This window comes from Otolemur garnettii, unplaced genomic scaffold (assembly GCF_000181295.1).
Source record: "Otolemur garnettii isolate 467f Iridium unplaced genomic scaffold, OtoGar3 scaffold00295, whole genome shotgun sequence".
NCBI lineage: Eukaryota > Metazoa > Chordata > Mammalia > Primates > Galagidae > Otolemur > Otolemur garnettii.
In genome coordinates this window covers 707,509-730,445 of record NW_003852690.1, presented here as the reverse complement: position 1 = coordinate 730,445, position 22,937 = coordinate 707,509, and the positions used below count along the sequence as shown (strand labels likewise).

Here is a 22,937-nt window from a genome sequence, read left to right as displayed (position 1 = left end):
TGGTGGAGGTCTGTTCATCTTGTTTTGTGAAAGTACATTGCTTATTCTAATCTTTTGCATCATTATGGAAGCTAGGTTTTGCCCTTTAGTTTCTGGGTGTTCAGTTTCTTAGTGGTCCATTGTCTCAGTCAGTGTGTAGAATAGGTCTAAGTATTTCCTGTAGAGCTCATCTTGTTGTGGCAAACTCCCTCAATGTTTGCATATCAGTAAAAGATTTGATTTCTCCATTAATTTTAAAGCTTAGCTTAGCAGGATATGAAATTCTGCGCTGGAAATTGTTTTAAGTAGATTAAAGGAAGATGATCATTGTCTTCTGGCTTGAGAAATTTCATTTGAGAAGTCTGCGGTCACCCTGATGGATTTTTCCCTGTATGTCAATTGGCATGTACTCCTTGTCATTTGGAGAATCTTCTCTTTTGTCTTGATTTTGGACAGGTTCATTGCAATGTGTCTTGGATAAGCTCTGTTTGAGTTGAGATGACCTTTGGTCCGATATCCCTCTGAAAGGAGTGTGTCAGAATCCTTGGTGGTATTTGGGGGAATTTTCATTTATAATATCCTTTAGTATGGCCTTCATTCCTCTGGGGCTTTTTTCTTCCCCTTCTGGGATACCTATAACTCGTATGTTTGAATGTTTCATGAAGTCCCATAATTATGTCAGTGAATGCTCTGATTTCTCTTTTCTTTCTACCTCTTTAGCTGTGTGAGTTGGCTCAAGAGCTTTGTTCTCTACCTCTGAGATTCTTCTGCATGGTCTAATCTGTTATTGGTACTTTCTACTGCATCTTTAAGTTCCTTAACTGACTGCTTCAGTTCCTTAAGCTCTGCTGTATCCTTTCTTTATTCTTCATATTGTTGATTACTTATTCGATTCTATTTTTGGATTTCCTTTTGGTTATTTTCCACTTTCTCAGCATTTTTTCCTTCAATGTTTTTCATCATCTGTATTTTAAATTCCCCTTCTGTCATTTCTAAATTTCTTTATGGGTGGAATCCTCTGTAGTAGCTACTACCTTTTGGTTCCTTTGTGGGAGAGTGTTGCTCTATTTTAGTTTTTCTTGTTGCCAGGATTTTTCTCCTGTTTCTTCCTCAGGAGTGGTTTTTTTTTTTTTTTTTTTTGACAGAGTCTCACTTCATTGCCCTCGGTAGAGTGTAGTGGCATCACACCTCACAGCAACCTCCAACTCCTGGGCTTAGGCGGTTCTCTTGCCTCAGACTCCTAAGTAGCTGGGACTTACAGGTGCCTGGCACAACGCCTGGCTCAACGCCTGGCTATGTTTTTGTTGCAGTTTGGCTGGGGCCAGGTTCCAGCCCTCCATCCTTGGTATATGGGGCCGGCGCCCTACCCACTGAGCCACAGGTGCTGCCCCTCATTAGTGTTTCTTTTTCTCTTTTTTTCTTGCTCTACTTTTTTCTTTCACTTCCTTTTGCTCTTTAAGTTACTGTGCCTCTGACCTAAGGTGTTGAAGTATCCTTTTGGTGAAGGACTGAAAGGATGAGAAGATTGGAGAACAAGAAGGGATAAAAGATTTAAAAAGTGAAAGAGAAAGCAAAGGGGATGAGTAAGGGAATATTTACAAAAAGAGGAGAGGCATAGAAAGAGGGAAACTGGAGTAATAGAAGTGTACAATAGGGTACTTTGACCCACACCAATAAAATCCCAACCACTGAGGCTGCTGGGTTAGGTGGTTCCCTTGATGTCTGCAGCTCTTTCCCAGCCTGATCAGACACAGGACCCCACTTCCACCAAATAGAGAAGAAAAACGAAAATGCTGTAAATAATACCAAAATAAATAAACAAAAATCCTTATAGGATAAAAGTGGGAGATAAAACAAATAACAGGGGCAGAAGAACTAGCAAAAATGAACTTCTTATTATTAAAGAATGCAACTATGAAAAATTATATTTACATGAGAAAAATGAAGAGAAAAAAGGGAAAAAAATCTGTGGGGACAAATTTGAAAAAAAGAAAGAGAAAAACATAAACAAAACCATGTATATTTCAATGACGTGCAGAGTATTCAATGTCACAGACACATGAGTACATGTGGGGGCAATTTTTTTTCCATTCTTAGATGTGCCTGCAACTTGTACTGTTACTATCATGATCTTATCAGAATGAACTGCTAGGCATTTTATATCAACATTGTGTCTGGCATAGCAGTGCTGCCTCTGCTTCTCCGTGTCGTATAACACTGCCATGGATGATGAAATAGACCATTTCTCTAATTGGAAGCAAGTACAGTTTGTTACTGCAATCTCATATGTATATGACTTGCTGAATATTGCTTGGGCAATAGGTGATCTTCTGGGATATGAGATGCTAATAACAATGCTGAAACAGCGGTGTAAGAGGGAGACTGGAGGGCTCTGCTGACTTCTTTGTCCTGAGACTCTCCAGGGTAGGGAGCCTGAATCTCTCTCCAGCCCACTTAATAGACATGCCTTGACCTTTCCAAACCATGATCCTTGGCTAAGGAGAAGCTTTCCCAGAAAAGCATGTGTTGCTAGGATCTCTCCTGACATAGTTACCTGCTTATCAGGCAGAACCACCTCGCTTATCACACCTGCTTATCACACCAGAACCACCTGGCTTTACACCCTCCGAGGGCCAAGGCTACAAGGGAGCTCTCCCACAGTGGCTGTGTTGCAGCCTGTAGCCGAACAATGAAAGCTCCACTCTTCTCCAGCATCTCAGTCCTGGCTTCTGGGCACTGTTCAAAGTCACTTGCTCACTCGCCCAAGATCTCCCAAGGTAATTCAACCAAGTGCCCAAGTCCAAAAAAAACAAAACAACCCACAGGGAAGGCCTTTCCTATCTGCAAACTCTTGCTCCAGCTGTAGCCACAATTGCTGCAGCCACTGCAGTCACTATGGCCTCAGATAGAAGGCAAACACTTGCCACCTTTCCACTGCTTTCCTCCTCTTCCTGGAGTCTTGAAGGCTCCTGCTGCGTTCCTGCAACCCCAAAGGGATGTTTCTGGGCATATCCCACAAGCCAGATGTGCCTGGAGTCTTCTCTCCCCAATCTCACCTCGCTTGGGTTTCAAAGAAGGTGTTTCTTGTCAGCGATGTTGCTCCGCCCTCTTAATACTTGCTTATTAATGAGAGTTTCCTTACCAGTGTCCAAAAGTACAGATGAGATTTTTCACAGGTGACTATGATATTGATGTCTATGGTGGTGGGGGTGGGGGATATACAGCAAATGCAACTGCGTTTGAACACTTTACATCAGGCAGCCTCTCTTCTTTCTGCCAGCTTCCCACAGATAGCACATGGTTGTTGGAATCATCCACAGCACAAGAGATTGCTACCTCCATTAGATTTTGAGAATGCAATGCTTGTGATAGCTCAGTCAAAAGAACCTATTTCAATGATGTGCAGAGTATTCAATGTCACAGACACATGAGTACATGTGGGGGCAATTTTTTTCCCTTCTTAGATGTGCCTGCAACTTGTACTGTTACTATCATGATCTTATCAGAATGAACTGCTAGGCATTTTATATCAACATTGTGTCTGGCATAGCAGTGCTGCCTCTGCTTCTCCGTGTCGTATAACACTGCCACGGATGATGAAATAGACCATTTCTCTAATTGGAAGCAAGTACAGTTTGTTACTGCAATCTCAACCTCAGTACCCATAGACTCATTCTAGCTGGAGTGTCTTGGTTGAAAGTTCTACTTTTGCTTCCAAATTGTAAGAATCCACTTGATCTTTGAGCATGTACATGGTAATGGGGCATCCATGAAGAAACATCTTTATGTCATCCTCTTCTGCACTGAATATGGGCTCCTTGGTTTTGCTTTCATTGATCTTTTTGCTACTAGAAGAACTGATGGAGGAACCTGTCTGATTCCAGTTTCCCTTTGAGTCCCCATTACTCTCCCTGTGACTACAACAGGTACTCTTTTTTTTTTTTTTTTTTTTGAGATACAGTCTTGCTCTGTCACCCTGGGTAGAGAGCTATGGTGTCATAGCTCACAGCAACCTTGTGGATTCAAGCTATCCTTCTATGTCAGCCACCCACCCAAATAACTGGGACTACAGGAGCCCCCCCATAATGCCCAGCTAGTTTTTTTTCTTTTTTTTTTTTTTTTACTTTTAGTAGAAATGGGTTCTTACTCTTGCTAAGGTAGGTCTCAAACTCCTTCGCTCAGGTCATCCACCTGCCTCAGCCTCTCAGAGTGCTTAAGATTACAGGCATGAGACTCAGGTACTCATTCTTAAGAGCTGGTCTGCTTGATGCTTTTGTTTGCTGGCACAGCGGTTTCTTTACTGACCCCAGAGGAGGACAGCAGAGAACCATTGGGCTTCTTTTGGTAACACTATGCCATTTCTGACAGTGGATCTTCAAGGCAGGGTCTGCAATAATGGTCTTGCTTTGTTAGGTCCTTTCCTGTTAAGCATGGCTTGCTGTTCCTCAGTAATGTTCAACTGCTGAACCACGTCAGCTAGAACAGATTTGAACAGCTGAAGGTTATCTTGTTTCATCTGGACTCATTGCTCCAGTGAAGCAATGTGGTCTGTTACCTTCATGTTACTTACAGCAAAAGCTCTGTCATCATTGCATAACTGGAGCAATGAGGACATGTAGGACAGGCTGCTATGGCTCAAGAAGCCATCCTTCATGCTAAGGCTGCTGTGCCCACTGCCTCCTGGCAGTCCACCACCGTTCACTGATGCACTGAGCCCAAGCCTGAGCCATGGTCAGTGTAGGCACTGAGGTGGTAATGGCTGCTGCTGGTATCATGGCAACCCTTCAGTCACCCCTGTGCTGCAACCCAGGAGTCCATCACCAAATTTGCCTTTCTTTCCTTCTTTCTACTTTGGGATTGGATTATTCTTCCTTTTCTAGTTTCTTTTTTTATTTTTTATTTATTCTAATTTTTATATTATTTTTCTTTTTTAAATTAAATCATAACTTTGTACATTGATGCATTTATGGGATTTAATATACTGCTCTGATATACAATGTGAAATGCTTACATTTAACTAAGTAATACATCCATCACAATTATACTCATTTTATAATAGTTCTGAAATATAACATTGCATCATGAATATTAGGTGAAGTCCCTCCAAATACCTTCCCTCCTCCCATATCATCCTCCCCTCCCCTCTCTCTCCTCTTCCCTCTTCCCTACTTTCTGGACTATAGTTATGTTTTGCCATTCATATGAATGTGATTATATATTGATTTCATAGTAGTATTGAGTACATTGGATACTTTTTTCCCATTCTTGAGATACTTTACTAAGATATGTTCCAACTCCGTCCAGGTAAACATAAAAGATGTGAAGACTCCATCCTTTTTTAAGGCTACATAGTTTTCCATGGTGTACATATACCACAATTTGTTAATCCATTCATGGGTCGAGGAGCACTTCGTTGTTTCCATGTCTTGGCAATTATGAATTTGGCTGCAACAAACATTCTGGTGCAAATCTTTGTTGTAAAATGATTTTTTTATCATCTGCATATATACCTAGTAGAGGAATTGCAGGATTGAATGGTAGGTCTACTTTTAGTTCCTTGAGTGTTCTCCAAACATCTTTCCAAAAAGGTTGTATTAGCTTGCATTCCCACCAGCAGTGTATAAGTGTTCCCATCTGTCTGCATTGACACCAACATCTGTAGTTTTGGGATTTTGTGATGTGGGCTAAACTTACAGGAGTTAGACAATATTTCAAAGTGGTTTTGACTTGTGTTTTTCTGATGATTAAGGGTGATGAGCATTTTTTCATGTGTTTGTAGGGCATGTGCCAGTCTTCATCAGAGAATTTCTGTTCAAGTTTCTTGCCCACATAGAAATAGGGTTATTTGTTCCTTTCTTATTGATTAGTTTGAGTTGTCTGTAAATTCTAGTTATCAGACCCTTTTCAGAAGCATAGCCTTCAAAAATCTTCTCCCATTTTGAAGGTTGTCTGTTTGCTTTACTTACTGTGCTCTTTGATACACAAAAGCTTTTTTGTTTGATCAGATCCCAGTAATGTATTTTTGGTATTGCTTCAATTGCCCGGGGCGGGGTCATCCTCATAAAATATTCTCCCAGGCCAATTTCTTCAAGTGTTTTCCCTGCACTCTCTTCTAGTATTTTTATAGTTTCATGTCTTAAGTTTAAATCTTTTATCCAGTGAGAATCAATTTTTGTTAATGGTGAAAGGTGGGGGTCCAGTTTCAGTCTTCTCCAGGTCACCAGCCAGATCACCCAGCAACATTTGTTAAATAGGGACTCTTTCCCCCACTGAGTATTTTTGATAGGCTTGTCAAAGATCAAATAACAATAACTATCTGAATTCATCTCTTGGTTCTCTAGTCTCTTCCATAAATGTACTGCCCTGTTTTTGTGCCTGTACCATGGTGTTTTGATCACTATCCATTTATAGTATAGCCTGAAGTCTGGTAACGTGATACCTCCTGATTTGTTCTTATTTCTGAGTAAGGCATTTGCTATTCGAGTTTTCTTCTGATTCCATATAAAATGAAGTTCTATTTTTTCAATTTCTTTAAAGTATGACAATAGTCCCTTAATAAGGATTGCATTAAATGTGTAGATTGCTTTGGATAGTATGGACATTTTAACAATGTTGATTCTTCCCAGCCATGAGTATGGTATGTTTTTCCATTTGTTAGCATCTTTAGCTATTTCTTTTATCAGAGTTTCATAATTCTCTTCATAGAGGTTTTTCACATCCTTTGTTAGGTAAACTCCCTGATATTTCATCTTCTTTGGCAGAATTGTGAATGGAATAGGGTCCTTGACTGTTTTTTTCAGCTTGACTATTTTTGGTATATATAAAGGCTACAGATTTATGAGTGTTGATTTTGTAACCTGAGACAATGCTGTATTCCTTGATGATTTGTAAGAGTTTTATCTAGAATACCTGGTGTTTTCCAGATATACAATCATATCATCTGTGAAGAGTGAAAGTTTTATCTTTTCTGACCCTATATGGATACCCTTGATTGCCTTTTCCTCCCTAATTGTGATGGCTAAGACTTCTATTACAATGTTAAAAAGCAGTGGAGACAATGGGCAACCTTGCCTGTTCCTGATCTGAGTAGAAATGATTTAAATTTAAGTCCATTCAATATAATATTGTCTGTAGGTTTGCTGTAGATGGTCTGTATCCGTTTAAGAAATGTCCCTTCTATAACAGTTTTCTTAAGTGTTGTGATCATGAATGGATGCTGGATATTATCAAAAGGTTTTTCTGCATCAATTGAGAAAAGCATGTTGTCTTTGTTTTTTTAATTTTGTTATGTGATGAATTATATTTATACATTGACATATATTGAACCAGACATGATTCCCTGGGATATAACACACTTGGTCATGGTATTTAAGTTGTTTTATGTGTTGCTGGATTCTGTGTGTTAGGATCTTGTTGAATATTTTCACATTAGTATTCATTAGTGATATTGGTCTATAATTTTCTTTTCTAGTTGGGTGTTTTCCAGGTTTGGGGATGAGGGTGATGTTAGCTTCATAGAATGTGTTGGGTATTATCCCTTCTTTTTCCATATTTTCAAAAAGATTGAGTAATATATGTACTAGTTTCTCTTTAAACATTTGGCATAATTTTGATGTGACTCCGATCTGTTCCTGGGCTTTTCTTTTTAGGGAGATTTCTTATAGTTGATGCTATTTCCGAATTTGATATAGGCCTGTTCATAATTTCCACTTGATTCTGGCTAAGTTTTCGGAGGTAGCATGCTTCCAAGTATTGGTTGATTTCCTTCAGATTTTCATATTTCTGGGAATAAAGTTTCTTGTAATATTCATTAAGGATTTTTTGGATTTCTGAGGGGTCTGTTGTTATTTCATCTTTACCATTTCTGATTGATGAGATTAGAGATTTTACTCTTTTTTTCTTGGTTAGGGGGGCCAAAGTTTTATCTATTTTATTGACCTTTTCAAAACACCAACTTTTTGATTTATTGATCTGTTGTATAATTCTTTTGTTTTCAATTTCATTTAATTCTGCTCTAATTTTGGTTATTTCTTTTCTTCTGCTGGGTTTGGGGTTGGTATGTTCTTTCTTTTCCAGTTGCTTGAGATGTCCCATTAAGTTGTTAACTTTCTATCTTTTCATTCTCTTGAGGATGACTTGCAGTGCTATAAATTTCCCTCTTAGGACTGCCTTTGCAGTATCCCAGAGGTTCTGATAATTTCTGTCTTCATTATCATTTTGTTCCACTAATTTGTTAGTTTCTTTTCTAAACTCATCTATGAGCCAGCTATCATTTAGCATTAGATTATTTAGTTTTCATGTTTATGAATGAGTATGCAGATTCCTTTTGTTACTGAGTTCAACTTTTATTCCATTATGGTCTGAGAAGATGCAAGGAATAATTTCTATTCTTTTAAATTTGCTGAGGTTAGACTTCTGACCTAAGATGTGATCAATTTTGGAGTATGTTCTATGGGTAGATGAGAAGAATGCATATTCAGTTTTATTAGGATCAAATGTTCTGTAGATGTCTATGAAATCCAAATCTTGAAAGGTTAAGTTTAAATCTAAAATTTCTTTACTTAGTATCTTATTGGAGAATCTATGCAACACTGCCAAAGGAGTGTAAAAATCTCCTACTATTATGGAGCTGGAGGAAATCAAGTTGCTCATGTCTCTTAGAATCTCTCTTATAAATAGAGGTACATTCTGATTGGGTGCATAAATGTTAATAATTGAAATGTCATCATATTGAGTGTTACCCTTAACAAATATGAAGTGACCATCCTTATCTTTCCTTACTTTTGTTGGTTTAAACCCTATTATATCTGCAAATAAAATTGCAACACTTGCTTTTTTCTGATTTCCATTTGCCTGGAATGTAGATGACCATCCCTTTACCCTGTGTCTATATTTATCTTTTAAGGTAAGATGATATTCTTGTATTTAGCGGATATCAGGCCTGAGTTTTTGTATTTATTCAGCCAACCTGTGCCTCTTTAGAGGAAAATTTAAGCCATTCACATTCGTTGAGAATATTGATAAACCTGGTAGACTTTTTGGTATCAAGTTTTTCAAAAGTCCAGTGAACATTTTTAATCCTTCCACCACTGTTGAAGTCAGAATTTGATGAAAAGTTTTTGAGTGAGTTTACTTTTGTGGTGGTCATTATGGAGAATAGGTCTGAGAATATCCTGGAGAGCTGGTTTGGTTGTGGCAAATTTCTTCAACATGTGAATGTCATTAAATTATTTAATTTCTCCATCATAAATGAAACTCAGTGTAGCTGGATACAGGATCCTGGGTTGAAAGTCATTGTATTTTAGGACACTGAAAGTCAGTAATCACCCTCTTCTGGCTTGAAAGGTTTCAGCAGAGAGATCTGCAGTCATTCTAATATTCTTTCCCTTGTTGGTTATGGTTTTATTACATCTGGCTGCTTTCAGAATTTTCTCCTTCATATTAACTTTAGCGAAGTTAATTATGTGCTTGGGGGATGGCTTATTCAGGCTGTGTCATGCTAGGGTTCTGAAACTGTCTGCTATCTGAATTTCCAAATCTCTTGGCATGTCTGGAAAGTTCTCTTTCATAATCTCATGAAGAATAGTCTCTGTGGTTTGTAAAGCAACTTCATGGCCTTTAGGGATTCCTATAAGGTGAATATTAGTTTTCTTTGACTTATCCCAGACCTCTCTGAGAGAATGATCCAATTTTCCTCTCCATTTCTCTTCCTCTTGAGAGTTAGGACATGTTCAAAAGCTTTCTCTTCAATGTCAGAAATTCTTTTTTGTGCTTGCTCCATTCTGTTACTGAGGGATTCTACTGTATTTCTCAGATCTTTAAGGACTGCAAATTCTTGTCTCAATGTGTCAAAATCTTTGGTGATTCTGTCTTTGAATTCATTCAATTCTTCAGACAACTTTTAAAATGCTCCTTGAATTTCTAATTCCAACTTTGCCTCTATGCTATTAATCTAATTTGTAATCCAAATTCTGAATTTAATTTCTGACATCTAAGCCATCTGTTTATGAATGGGATGAAAGTTTAATTAGAAAAAGGACATTTTTTCATAGTCTCAGAGTATGTCCCCTCAAATATTTAATAGTTACAAAGGGGAAAATTGCTGCAAAGAAACTCAGAAAACACCATCTTAACTGAGTGATCAGGGTTAACATCACCAGAAGTAGGATATATTGACATCGTGTACCCTTTCATACAATACATTGAGACAGGCACTTCACCTCTGTAGTATCCTTCACAATTTGTACAACCTTAATTTCATTGTGAGAAAACATCAGAGAAAACCAAATTGATGTCTAAAAATAGAACTCTTCAAAAGTGTTCTGAGCAACTGTCATAGATTAGACTAAAAGATGTGATAACTGAATGCATTGTGGGATTCTGAATTGAATCCCACAGAAAAAAGAAACAGAAAAAAGAAAAAAGGGCAACTGGTGGATTCTAAATAAGTCATATGTTTTCATTAATGGTATTGCACTAAAGTTAATTTTTTTGGTTTTGGTAAGTTTTCTATTGTTATGTAAGATATTAATATAAGGCAGTGGTGATTGATGGGTATACTGGGACTCTGTGCTGGTTTTGTACTTTTTCTGTATATTTAAAATTATCTCAAAATTTTTTAAATATGTGTTTTTTTAAAATATATTCTTGTGTCTTATGAGCTTCTTGTGTCTTGTGAAAAGGACCACATAGATTAATAATTGAACTGTCAAAGACTTAACCTTATGGTAGACAGCCATAGCTAGGATACCGTTAGGACCACTGCACCGAGGAAGAGCATGCAGCTTAGCATTCACTTGAAATCATATTACTGAAATCAGTCTTTGATGCTGGGATGATTTCAAGATTATTTTGTTTTGTTTTTAAGTATTATGTCTTCCCTGGTGATAGATTGGTAAATGTAGATGTTTGAAAGGATGTATATATGTTTACGTGCTTGTACAAACTTTTGATCTTTATTCTCTGCATTACCAGGGTCGTTATGGTTGCTGTCGCTTTCTAAGAGATGGATATAAAACTCCAAAGGAGGTAGGTTACTTTTCCCCACAATGAACCCAAAGTAGAATGGTCACATCTATCTGTAGCCTTATTTAGAGAAAATGCTTACCTCACTAATGATACTTATATAGAGCATTAATTAGGATAGTAATAACTGATGTTTGCTGTATTCATTGGGCTTAGCTGCCAGGTTCTCAATTTGTAGACCTTTGTGAATTAAAGTAGAAGAAGATGCAGTCTTTCCATCCCTTATGTTCGATTAATTTCATGAGAGAACTACTGGTGGATGGCAAAATCAGTGGATGAAAGTTTAAGCACAAAGAATATTTTTGTTGTTTCAAAGTATCTCTAAGTATTTATTAATAACTACAAAGGAAAAAATCATTCCATCTGTAGATATTTTTGGACCCCTTTCATCTTTTGTGGTTGGTTGGTTCTAAATAGTACTTGATCTTGAAAAGGTATGTTACTTTTGTTCTACTAGTCAAAAGTTTTTGGAAATATCAGTGGGGAAAATTAAGTATTATTAAAGGTGTTGAATGGTCAATATGAAGCACTTCATTGGTAATGCTGATGTTGTTTAAGGCTTAGGTTGGCTTGTCAAGAGCCATTATGATTTTTTTTTTTAATCTTAAAGCTTAAAATCTTTTGGTCTATTTCCTTTCTTCCACTTCATTCTTTAGTCCTGAATTTGACTTCTGCCCCTACCATTCTACAAAAATTATGTTCTGAAGCATCATCATAAGCTCATAAATGACCAATCCAATAGCCTTTTCTCAGTCCTTATTCTCTTTGACTTGTCTATAGTACATCACTGTTATCTACCCTTAATTTTTCTTTTAATTCTTTTTCTATTTTAATTCCACAACACTTCACTTCACTATCCTGATTATTCTATTTCTGTCCTTCCCTTGTGGTACTCTAAGGGTCTACCAAGATTACATGTGGGGGCAGTTTTGTTTATTTTACATAGTACTATTTCATAAAGCTTATCTATAACTTTTACTTAATTTTTACCTCTATGAGGATGATTCCCAAACTTGCATCTCTAGCTACCCTTCAAAACATTTCTACCGGTATATCCTACTATTACCTCAAAGTTAACATGTATGAAACCAAACTCAACTTTATTGCAGGCCGATCTTACTTCATACACCCTCTCATGATGTCATTATTATCCCAATTCCACTAGTTAGAAGTCACATCATAGAATACTTGCTAAGGGTATGCAAAGAGTATGTGCATGCTTTACCTTCCTGACTACCTTCTCTGAAATAAACTATCAATAGTGAAAGGCTGTATTATAATACTTCTGAACTAAAGATATGCATCTAACATCTGAGTGGTAAGAAAGGCTTTGTTTATTGTGTTTTTACCAGGATCCCAATCGTCTGTACTATGAACCAGCTGAGCTGAAGCTATTTGAAAACATTGAGTGTGAATGGCCATTGTTCTGGACATACTTTATCCTTGATGGGGTCTTCAGTGGCAACGCAGAACAGGTAATGAGCTAGGGAGAGCTTTTCAGCAGGATATTCTAGTTATGTCTTCTTTTAGTTAATGGCTATAACCAACCCTGTGTCCAAATGGGTCTTTCTAATATAGAAGAGACAGGGTGGTCTCTCCTAAAGACTAATAGCTAAGGGTACTAAGAGTAAGAAGATCTGAATCCTTCCTTCCTTCCTTTTTCTTCCTCCTTTTCCTATCTTCTTCCTCTTTCCCTTCCTTCTTTTCCTCTTATTTTCTTCTTATTCTTTTATTCTTCTCCGCCTCCTCATCCTTCCCCTTCCTTTTTCTCCTCCCCTTCCTCTTCCTCTTCAGATAAATACATGTTGTAAATACAAGGTACAGTTAAGTTTGCTATGGTGAGACATGTGGATTCTTTAAAAATCACCTTGCTATGCATATTTAAGAATTTAGAACGACAGAGCTGATGGGAAAATGGGGTAAGGGACACAGTAAAATGCAACACATACAAAATGATAGGAACCTAATAAAAATAGTATCACAGATTTATATATGTTAAATAGTTAAGAAATACATAAATATCATAATAGTTATGTTTTTTTACCTTGAAAAATACCCAGAGTTTGCTTGTAGAAATGTATGCCCATGCTCTCACCAGCTAATCCACCTGGCTCTCACTTCCTACCACCCTATATAAAAGCAGAAAAGACAAGAGGAGAAAAAAAGAGTGAGAGAAAAATGGAGGGAAAAAATATAGAGCAGAGAAGAAAAGTGAAAAATAGGTTGAGAGAAAGGAGGGGAGATCAAAAAGAGGGGAAGGCACATAGCTGCATAGCCAGAGTGGCCTCAGAGGGTTGCCACTTGTAAGTTATAAGGTGGTGAAAGGAGGATTATCTGAAATTGGACAGAAAGTTGTAACAACAAATATAGATCAGTATGATTCCTTGTCCTCCTGAGATTTGTGCATGTATGTGTGTTTAGTGTATTCTTACATGTTAGTTCAGCTAAGCGCCTTCTTAGTATGAAATTGTACAAATGTAAAATTCATATGATGCTTAAGTTGTTCCCTAATATATCAATACATTGGAACAAATTTGTGTTTTTAAAACAAGTGTTAAAGCAGAAATTACTGTATGTTTTTTTCACCATAAATTGTTTTACATTTTATTTATTGCTAAGGTGTTAAGCAAAGAACATAAATTTGACCATATAGAAACCTAATTTAGCAGGTAAAAATGCAGTTTTAAAACCAATACATCCTAAAGTAAAGAAGCTATACTTAAGGTATACATTGTGGATCAAAACAGGCCTTTGGCTACGGGGGCAAGATGGCTGAATAGAGGCAGCTATCACCAGAAGTACTGAGCGAGGAGAAAAATTGGACTGAAGTGACCTCAGAGAAATTGAAATGGGAGGTTGAACAGAAGGAAAAGAAATTGAGGCATTCAGCATCCCCACTGAGATAAATTGTGAAGACAAGAAAGAGGAAGGAAGAGAATAGGTATGGAGCTACAAGACTACAGGTGCCCAGTGCCAAAGGGGATGGGAGACCCCCACCCATGGGGCTTGCCAAGGGCTCTCCATGAGCAGCAAACAGAGAAATTTTCACCCTATGGAAGAGAACCGGGAAGTCCCAGTTCTGCACCTAGGAATTTTCACCTCTGGCTCAGCATCCTACATGGGACAAAAGTGAATAAGTTTTCTCTCTGAAGCCTTGAGCCTACAACTGATCCCTCCTAAAAGTTTTCCCCCTGCAAGGACCAGCTTCCCAGTACCCCAAGGCAGAGTGCTACCCCAGCCCAAACGTCCTGGAGGGTCTGCCCCACCTCAAGGCACCAGAAAGGTGAAGGAGCCCTCAACTGCAGAAGCAAGGGTTACAGAGGCTACTTTCTCTCTGACCACAACCAGCCAGATCCCTAACTGGCTACAGGTTAGGTTTCCCCTGCTAGGGAGAGCCTTTCCCCTGCCTTCTGGAGTGGCTCTGCATGGTGTCTATGCCTGTCATCCCCCAGTTTACTTCCTGCTGACATGGAGAAACCCAGGCCTAGCCTCAGGCAATTCTGCCTTGAGGCGGTCCAAGAAGCAATCCATAGCAGATCCATTACTTCAGCTCCCAGTGACAGCCATATCATGTCCAGCCCATAGCCAGGAATCCAGATAAAAATTACAGCTTTTTGAATTTGCATAAGGGGCATTAGCACCATGGAGAGGGAACATTTGGGTATTAGAAAGCTTACCCACATCCAGCTGTAGGAGTTCAGCCAGGATTTCAATCTATTTCAGCAGGGTCTCCAGCAAAAAAAAATCACAGGTCTTTTAAACTGGGTGGAGGGCGAACTGATACTAGGCCTGAAATGGTTCATGCTAACTGGGACCAGCCCCCAGTTTAGGACTGTCACCAGGAGATCTTCCCCCACCCAACTTAGAGAAAGGAAGGCCAGCCATCAGACACTCTCCGCTGCAGCCCAAAAGGACATCTATGTGAGGCTGTGAGGTAAGGGCCACAGACATAAGCTCCAACTCATTTGAACAGGCAATGGTGAAGCAGTGGCAAGCTCCATAACTTGGGGTCTCCAGATCTGATTTCAACCTGCTAGTTTTAGTTGGCAAATAGGTCCCTGGGGTGCTGATGAAGTGCCTTCAATTAGATTATAACTCAATGACTATTTAGGAACAACCTAACATTACAGCTTAAAAAATATAATAAATATATAAATAATCTGAAAATTGACCTGGGGAGGAGCCAGGAAAAAAACTGTGGCAACATGAAAAATCAAAGCACATCAACCCCTCCAAGAGATTTCAAGGAAGATACAGTTGAAAATATCATCCATAGAAAAATTGCTGAAATGACAGAAATAGAATTCTGAATATGGATGTCAAATGAGATGAATGAAGAGAAGATGAGAAAGGAAATCCAAGAAGAATTCCAAAAACTGTCTTGACAATTTAGTGAAATTAAAGCCAAAGTCACCAAGGATCTGGACATTATTAGGAAGAATATAGTAGAGCTTAAGGAATTGAAAGAGGCATTCAAGGAGTTTCAAAACATAGCTGAGGGTCTCAGCAATAGGGTAGAACATGGAGAAGAAAGCATCTCAGAAGTAGAACACAAACAAGGCTTTTGAATTAACCCAATCATTCAGAGATGCATAAAAAACAAGAAGAAAAGCAGAGTTTTCCCTGAGAGAGTTGTGGCACTACTCTTAAAGATTGAATATTCAATTCATAAGGCTCCCTGAAGGAGAAGAAGATGGTCCACATGGTATGGGAGCTCTACTTAAAGACATCATAGAGGAGAATTTCCCAAATATTGCAAGAGACCCAGAAATCCAGATACTAGATAGTTTCAGAACCCCAGCTAGACTCTATTCAGACAAAGCAACTCCTAGTCACATGGTAATTAACATGGCCAAAGTCAAAATGAAAGAGAAAATTCTGCAAGCTGACAGGCATAAGCAAATTCTTAACCTACAAGGAGAAAAATATCAGGGTAACAGCAGATTTCTACACTGAGACTTTTCAAGCCAGAAGAGGGTGACCATCTATCTTTTGCCCTTTTTAAACAAAACAATTTTCAGCCCAGGATACTGTATCCTGCTAAACTAAATTTCATTTTTGACAGAGAAATCAATTCAATGCAAACATTGAGTAAATTTGCAACAACAAGATAAGCACTACAGGAAGTACTCATCTCCTTCTTCACCTGACCAGCACAATGGACCACCAGCAATGTAAGCATACCCAGAAATTGAAGGAGAAAACCTAACTTTGACAATGGCATAAAGGATAAAACTAAGCAATGGACCTACACAAAACAAAATGAACTGAACTCCACCATACTGACCAATTCACTCAATAAATATGAATGGCTTGAATTCCTCACTGAAGAGGTACAGGCTGGCTGACTAGATAAAAAGACACAAGCCAAATTTATGCTATTTTCATGAAACATATCTAATTTTCAAGGATAAAACAGGACTCAGGGTTATAAGGGATGGAAAACTACTTTAGGCAAATGGAAATTAAAAGAAAGGAGGGGTTGCAATCATATTTGCCTATATAATTGGATTTAAACCAACAAAATTAAGAAAAGGCAAAAATGGACAGGATATACTGGTCAAGGGAACAATACAACAAAAAGACACTTCAATCTTGAACATCAATGTACCCAACATAAATGCTCCCAGATGTATAAAATGTAACCTAATTGATTGGAACAATATGATATCCTGCAACTCCATAGTAATGGGAGACTTAAACACCCCTCTGACAGAACTGGACAGATCCTCTAAGCAAAAACTAAATAAAGAAGTAATAAAGAAGTAAATATACTTTAAGACCCTTCAACAAATGGGCTTGAGACATATACAGAACATTTCATCTAATAAAATTGAATGTAAATTCTTCTTGTCAACCCAAAGATCATCCTCCAAAATTGGTCATGTCTTAGGGCTCAAATAAAACCTCAATAAATTTAAAAGAGTAGAAATTATACCTTGTATCTTCTCTATCATGGAATAAAAGTAGAACTCAACTCCAAGGGAAATACTTAAACTTACATAAAGTCATGGAAAGTAAACAATCTTATGGTGAATGACAGATAGGTCAAGGAAGAGATAAAGAATGAAATAAATAGATTTCTCAGTGAAGCTAGAAGCTATCAAAACCTATAGAATATACTAAGGCAGTCTTAAGAGAAACGTTTATAGCATTAGTTGCCCATATCCAGATAACAGAAAGAACAGAAGTCATCAACCTAATGGTCCATCTCAAGGAGCTGGAAAAAGAAGAGCAATCCAATTCCAAATGCAGCAGGAGAAAAGAACCAAAATTAGATCACAAGTAAATGCTTTGAGAAGACAAGTATCATTTAGAAAATCAGCGAAATAAAAATTTGCTTCCTTGAAAAAAATGAATAAAATCAATAAACTCTTGGCAAGAGAGACTGGAAATAGAAAAGTAAGATCTCTACTAACCTCAATCAGAAATGAAAAAGGGGAAATAACAACAGATACCACAGAGATACAGAAGATCATCAATGATTACTACAAAAAACTCTATGCACAAGTGCTTGCTTCAGCAGCACATATACTAAAATTGGAACAATACAGAGAAGATTAGCATGGCCCCTGCACAAGGATGACACACAAATTTGTGAAGTGTTCCATATTAAAAAAAAAAAAAAAAACCTATGCACAGAAACTTGAAAACATAGAGGAAATGGACCAATACCTGGAATCACACCACCTTTCTACATTTAACCATATAGAATTAAAAATTTTCAGTCAACCAAATTGTATTTGCAATCATATCAAGCACAGAAATTATAACAACAATTAAAAATCTTTCATAAAATAAAAGACCTAGAGCAGATGGTTTCACATGAGAAGTCTACCATACTTTCAGAAAGGAACTAGTGCCTATACTGCAGAAACTATTCCAAAATATAGAGAAGGAAGAAATCCTCCCCAACGCATTCTATGAAGGAAATATCACACCACAGGTAAACCAGGAAAGGACCCAACAAAAAAGGAAACTACAGACCAATATCATTAATGCAATGTGATGTAAAAATATTCAGTAAGATCTTAGCAAACATAATACAGCTACATGTTAAAAAAATATGTATCATGATCAAGAGAGCTTTATCCCAGGAATTAAGGTTGGTTCAACATATGTAAATCTATAAATGTAATTCACTGCATAAATTGAAGCAAAAACAAAGATCATAAGATCTTCTAGTTGCAGAAAAATTATTCTACAAAATTCACCATTCTTTTCTTACAAGAGCCCTTAAAGAAATAGGTATAGATGGGACATTTCATAAACTGATACAGGGCATTTAAAACAAACCTACAGCCAATATCATATTGAATGGAGTAAAACTGAAAGCATTTCCACTTAGAACTGGAACTAGGCAAGGATGCCCACTGTTGTCACTGCTTATGAAAATATTTCTGGAAATTCTAACCAATGCAATCAGGCAAGAGAAGGATTATCAAAGGTATTCAAATAGTGGTAGGTAAAGTTAAACTTGCTCTTTGTGGATGATAGGATCTTCTACTAGGAAAACCTCAGGGTCTCAACCATAAAGCTCCTGAAAGTGATGAAGGAATACAGTATTGTCTCAGGATAAAAAATTCATGTCCACAAATCAATAGCCTTCATATACTCCAATAATAGTCAAGCTGAGAATAAATCAAAGATGTGATACCTTTCACAGTACCTTCAAAGAAAATGAAATACTTGGGAATATACCAAATAAAGGATGTGAAAGATCTCTATAAGGGAATTATAAAACCCTGAGAGATAAAATAGCAGAAGATGTTAACAAATGAAAGAATATACCATGCTAATGGCTACAAAGAATCAACATTGTTAAAATGTCCTTACTACTCAAAGTGATGTACAGATTTAATGCAATACCCATCAAAGCACAAACATCATACTTTGAAGAATTTAAAAAAAATAGTACTTTATTTTTATGGAACCAGGAAAAAAAATGAATAACCAATGCAATTCTACTAAACAAAAATATATCTGGACGCATTGTGTTACCAGACATCAGATTATACTACAAATCTATAGTGATCAAAACAGCATGGTCCTGGCACAAAAGTGAAGATAGAGATCTATGGAATGGAACAGAGAGCCTAGAGATGAACCTAGCCACATATCACCATCTGATCTTTGATAAAGCAAACAAAAGTGTGCACTAGGGAAAAGAATCCCTACTTAATGATTCTGGGAGAACTGGTTAACCACAGGTAGAAGACTAAAACTGAACCTTCACCTCTCTCCACTGACAAAATTGACTTAAATTTAAAACATAAACTAATAAGAAATGTAGAAGAAAGTGTGGGAAAAACTATGTTATCATCCTGGAAAAAGATTTTATCAAGAAGACTGACTCTTGGCAATTGCAGTGACATCAAGAATAAATAAATGGGACATGATCAAGATAAATAGCTTCTCTTCAGTCAAGGATAAAACAACTAAAACCAAACAGACAGACCCTTCAGAATGGGAGAGGATATTTGCATGCTATGAATCTGACAACGGACTGGTAACAAGAATCTATAGAGAACCTAAACTAATCAAGAATAAAAGAGTAAACAATCCCATTTATAAGGGGGCAAGAAACTTGCACAGAAATATCTCTGAAAGCATAGACTAATGGCAAAAAATACTCATTGTCCTTAATAATCAGAGAAATGCAAATCAAACCCACTCTGAGATATCACCTAACCCCTGTGAGAATAGCCCCATCACAAAATCCCAAAGCTGCAGATGCTGGCATGGATATGGAGAGAAGAGGACACTTTTACACTGCTGGTAAGATTGCAAAATAATATAGACTCTATGGAAAGACATATGGAGGATCTTCGGTAGAACTTCCTTTTGATCCTGCAATCCTATTATTGGGTATCTACCCAGAAGAAAAGAAATTATTTTATCAAAACGCCACTTGCTCTGGAATGTTTATTGCAGCTCAGTTCACAATTGCCAAGACATGGAAGCAACCCAAGTGCCCATCAACCCATAAATGTATTAATAAACTGTGGTATACTTATACTGTGGAATACTCTTCAGCCATAAAAAACAAGGAGACTTTACATCTTTTGTATTAAAAGATTACATCTTTTGGATGGAGTTGAAGTACATTCTTCTTAATAAAGTATCATAAGAATAGAAAAGCAAGTATCCAGTGTATTCAATGCTAGTATGAAAACAATAGATAAACAACTAACTACAAGCCCATGTGAGAGACAAACATATGTATATTTAAGTGAAAGAGTGGGGGGAGGGGAAAGGGGAGGAGGGAGGGAATTGGAAGCTCTTATATTAGTCACAAGATAACAGTATACAGCACATTCCCTAGATGAAGGACTCAACTACAACCTGAATTTTACCTTAGAAGTGCAAACAATGTAACTTCATCATTTGTACTCTCTTATTAATCTGAACTAAAAATACAAAACAAGCCTTAGAAGGCAGACTGATTTGGACTGCATTCTTTACCCAACCATGTACTTGATCTGTGATTGTCCACAAATTCTCAACCTCTTTGAGCTTTAATTTCCCTGTAAAAAGGGCTTAATTACACAAACATCCTAAGAGGGTTATTAATATTAAATGCATTATACTATGCAAAACTCCTAGCATAATATTTGTCCTATAAGAAGAATTTAGTAAGTGCTATATCCCTTTCCTTTTCTTCTTACTAGGTGATTAAGCTCTTTTGAGACAGGACCTTCTTTGGTCACAAAGTGCTCCAAGGGAGAATGGAACTTTCTGTAAGGTTTTTTTCCCATGCCTTTCTGTGATCTGCAGGTTCAAGAGTATAGAGAAGCTCTGGAAGCAGTCCTTATCAAGGGTAAAAATGGAGTGCCACTTCTGCCAGAGCTGTACAGTGTTCCTCCTGACAGGGTGAGTTGGACAGCATTGTAACATGTAGCTAATAGAGAAGGAGCAATACCTTCATAGGACTGCCTCATATGGGTCAAATAATTTTCTGTTTTTACTTCAGGTTAGTATGAGTCAAATAATTTTTAACCTTGTTATTTTAATATTATCTTTATGTAGAAGACAACAGAAATGTGATTTTATTCCTTTAAAAATAAATTGTATTAAGACATTTATATTCTACATTTAGAGAGATTCACATGTACCCTTATAGGATGAACCATAGGCTATGTTAACCAGTTGGATGAAGTATTTCAAATTGTGTATGGAAAAGCATATTTTACCCCATGATAGTATTAATGTACACAGCTATGATTTAATAAAATAAGAAAAGAAAAAAAATAAGTTGTAAAGCAGCCTGAATTATGACATTGTTGCACAGCAAAACAAGAATAAAAATCAAACCTTAATGTTGACAATGATATGGAGATCAATAGGTAGAACTAGAACGATGGTCTGTGTGAGCTCTCAGAATTTATTGTTCTGTGCTTTGAGGCCAGTAACCCATGATTATTTAAATGGATCAGGTTTGGAGAATGACGTATGTCCTGTCTTCATTTTCCCAAATTGCCAGCCAGGTGTACTATGGTTCCTCTTATTCATTGCAAAAGATCATTAGACATGGAAGAGATACACTCTTTCTTTCTGGTGGGGGTGGGTAGGATAAGCTCCTAGCAACATTAGCAGCATTAGACCTTGTTAGAAATAGATTTCAGGTCCTACTTCATATCTTCTCAATCAGAATCTGTATTTTAACAAGATCCTCTGGTGATTTTTTTTGCCCCCAGCAATCTGAGGAGCACTGTCTAATAGTGCTTGACTTTTTACTGCATTGCATATGTGACTGCAAGGAGTATAAATCATAATCCAAACTCAGTATTTTTAATTATCTAAACCTTCTATAACTCATCATTTGCCCTCTTCATCTTTCCTTTTAGGTTGATGAAGAATATCAAAACCCTCACACTGTGGACCGAGTTCCCATGGGGAAGTTGCCTCATATGTGGGGTCAGTCTCTGTATATTTTAGGAAGCTTGATGGCTGAGGTAAGAGAAATCTTAAAGCCCGTCCCAGTTTTTTCTGCCTTAGTTACCATGAATCAGATTCATGAGGAGCTCATTAAAGCTGAAGGATGTCTTTTGCCTTTTGCAGTTTGCCTTAATTATTATAGTCTTTCCTCTACGTCCTCAGAAGGGGGGAACATGGTCAACCCTCAACAAAAAGTCTTTTGCCCCTTGCAACCATGTCCCTCATACTGCCCAGGTCTCCTTTATTTGGCACTGTACTTGAAGTTGCTAATGAAGCAGGGCCTGCATCTTTCCTTTTCAAAACTCTTCTCAGTACCTTGCCTGATGATGAATGCAATTAAGCTTAGCTAGTTGATTTCTGATAATGGACAGAGTACTAGCCTTTTGAAGCAACATAATGTTTCTTTACATTATGATTCTTTAATTGAATTAACTGATAATTTTAGGTACTATGACAAGTGATTAAGAACATCATGGTTTTTGTTTATCTTGTTGGGTTTTTTTGTTTGTTTTTCGGTCAGAGGTTCTTTAAGCGTTCCTTACATCAAATTCTATTGAGATAGCCCTTAATGAAGCACTAGGAAATTTCTGACTTTGTGTATAACTTCTTTGTGACATTTTGAGCCTACACAGGAAGGTTCTCTTTCTCAAATGTTTTTCAGATTTGCTAGCAAATCTATTTCTCCACTGTAGGTTATTTTGATAAGCTATAATGCAGGCTTCTAGAGGATTGAAGGTAGGACTTAGCTATACATTCTGAGCCAGACTCTTGGACCTGTTATATATAACCATTGATTTTCTACAATTATTTTGGTTTGGATTTTTTTCCCTATTTTCGTGGCTGTTGAATTATCTTTAGTTGACATTACTAAATGAGTTTAGAAGAAATGGACAGAATTTTTTTTTTTAATAATTCTTACCTGGTGACATTCTCGTTCAATTAGAAAATTAAATTCAGATTCAGTGGAGGGAGGGGGATTGGAGGTATCACTTCTG

The 22,937-nt window shown here is 37.3% G+C and overlaps 1 protein-coding gene, 1 non-coding gene and 1 pseudogene across 4 annotated transcripts in view; 2 read left to right on the top strand and 1 right to left on the bottom strand.

The window, feature by feature from the left end:
• The window catches only part of LOC111722631, a 14,377-nt pseudogene extending 9,744 nt beyond the window's left edge, over positions 1–4,633 (bottom strand).
• The window catches only part of PHKA1 (phosphorylase kinase regulatory subunit alpha 1), a 404,208-nt gene that overhangs the window by 86,191 nt on the left and 295,080 nt on the right, over positions 1–22,937 (top strand). For all 3 annotated transcript variants that reach the window (XM_003803354.3, XM_003803353.3, XM_012813746.2), the window contains exons 9-12: positions 10,954–11,007; positions 12,357–12,479; positions 20,782–20,877; positions 21,852–21,959. In XM_003803354.3, the coding sequence (XP_003803402.1) occupies positions 10,954–11,007; positions 12,357–12,479; positions 20,782–20,877; positions 21,852–21,959 (381 nt within the window). The remainder of the gene's footprint in view (positions 1–10,953; positions 11,008–12,356; positions 12,480–20,781; positions 20,878–21,851; positions 21,960–22,937) is intronic.
• Positions 17,515–17,621, top strand: LOC111722632. Its single transcript, XR_002771367.1, has one exon. It is a non-coding gene; the product is annotated as a U6 spliceosomal RNA (small nuclear RNA).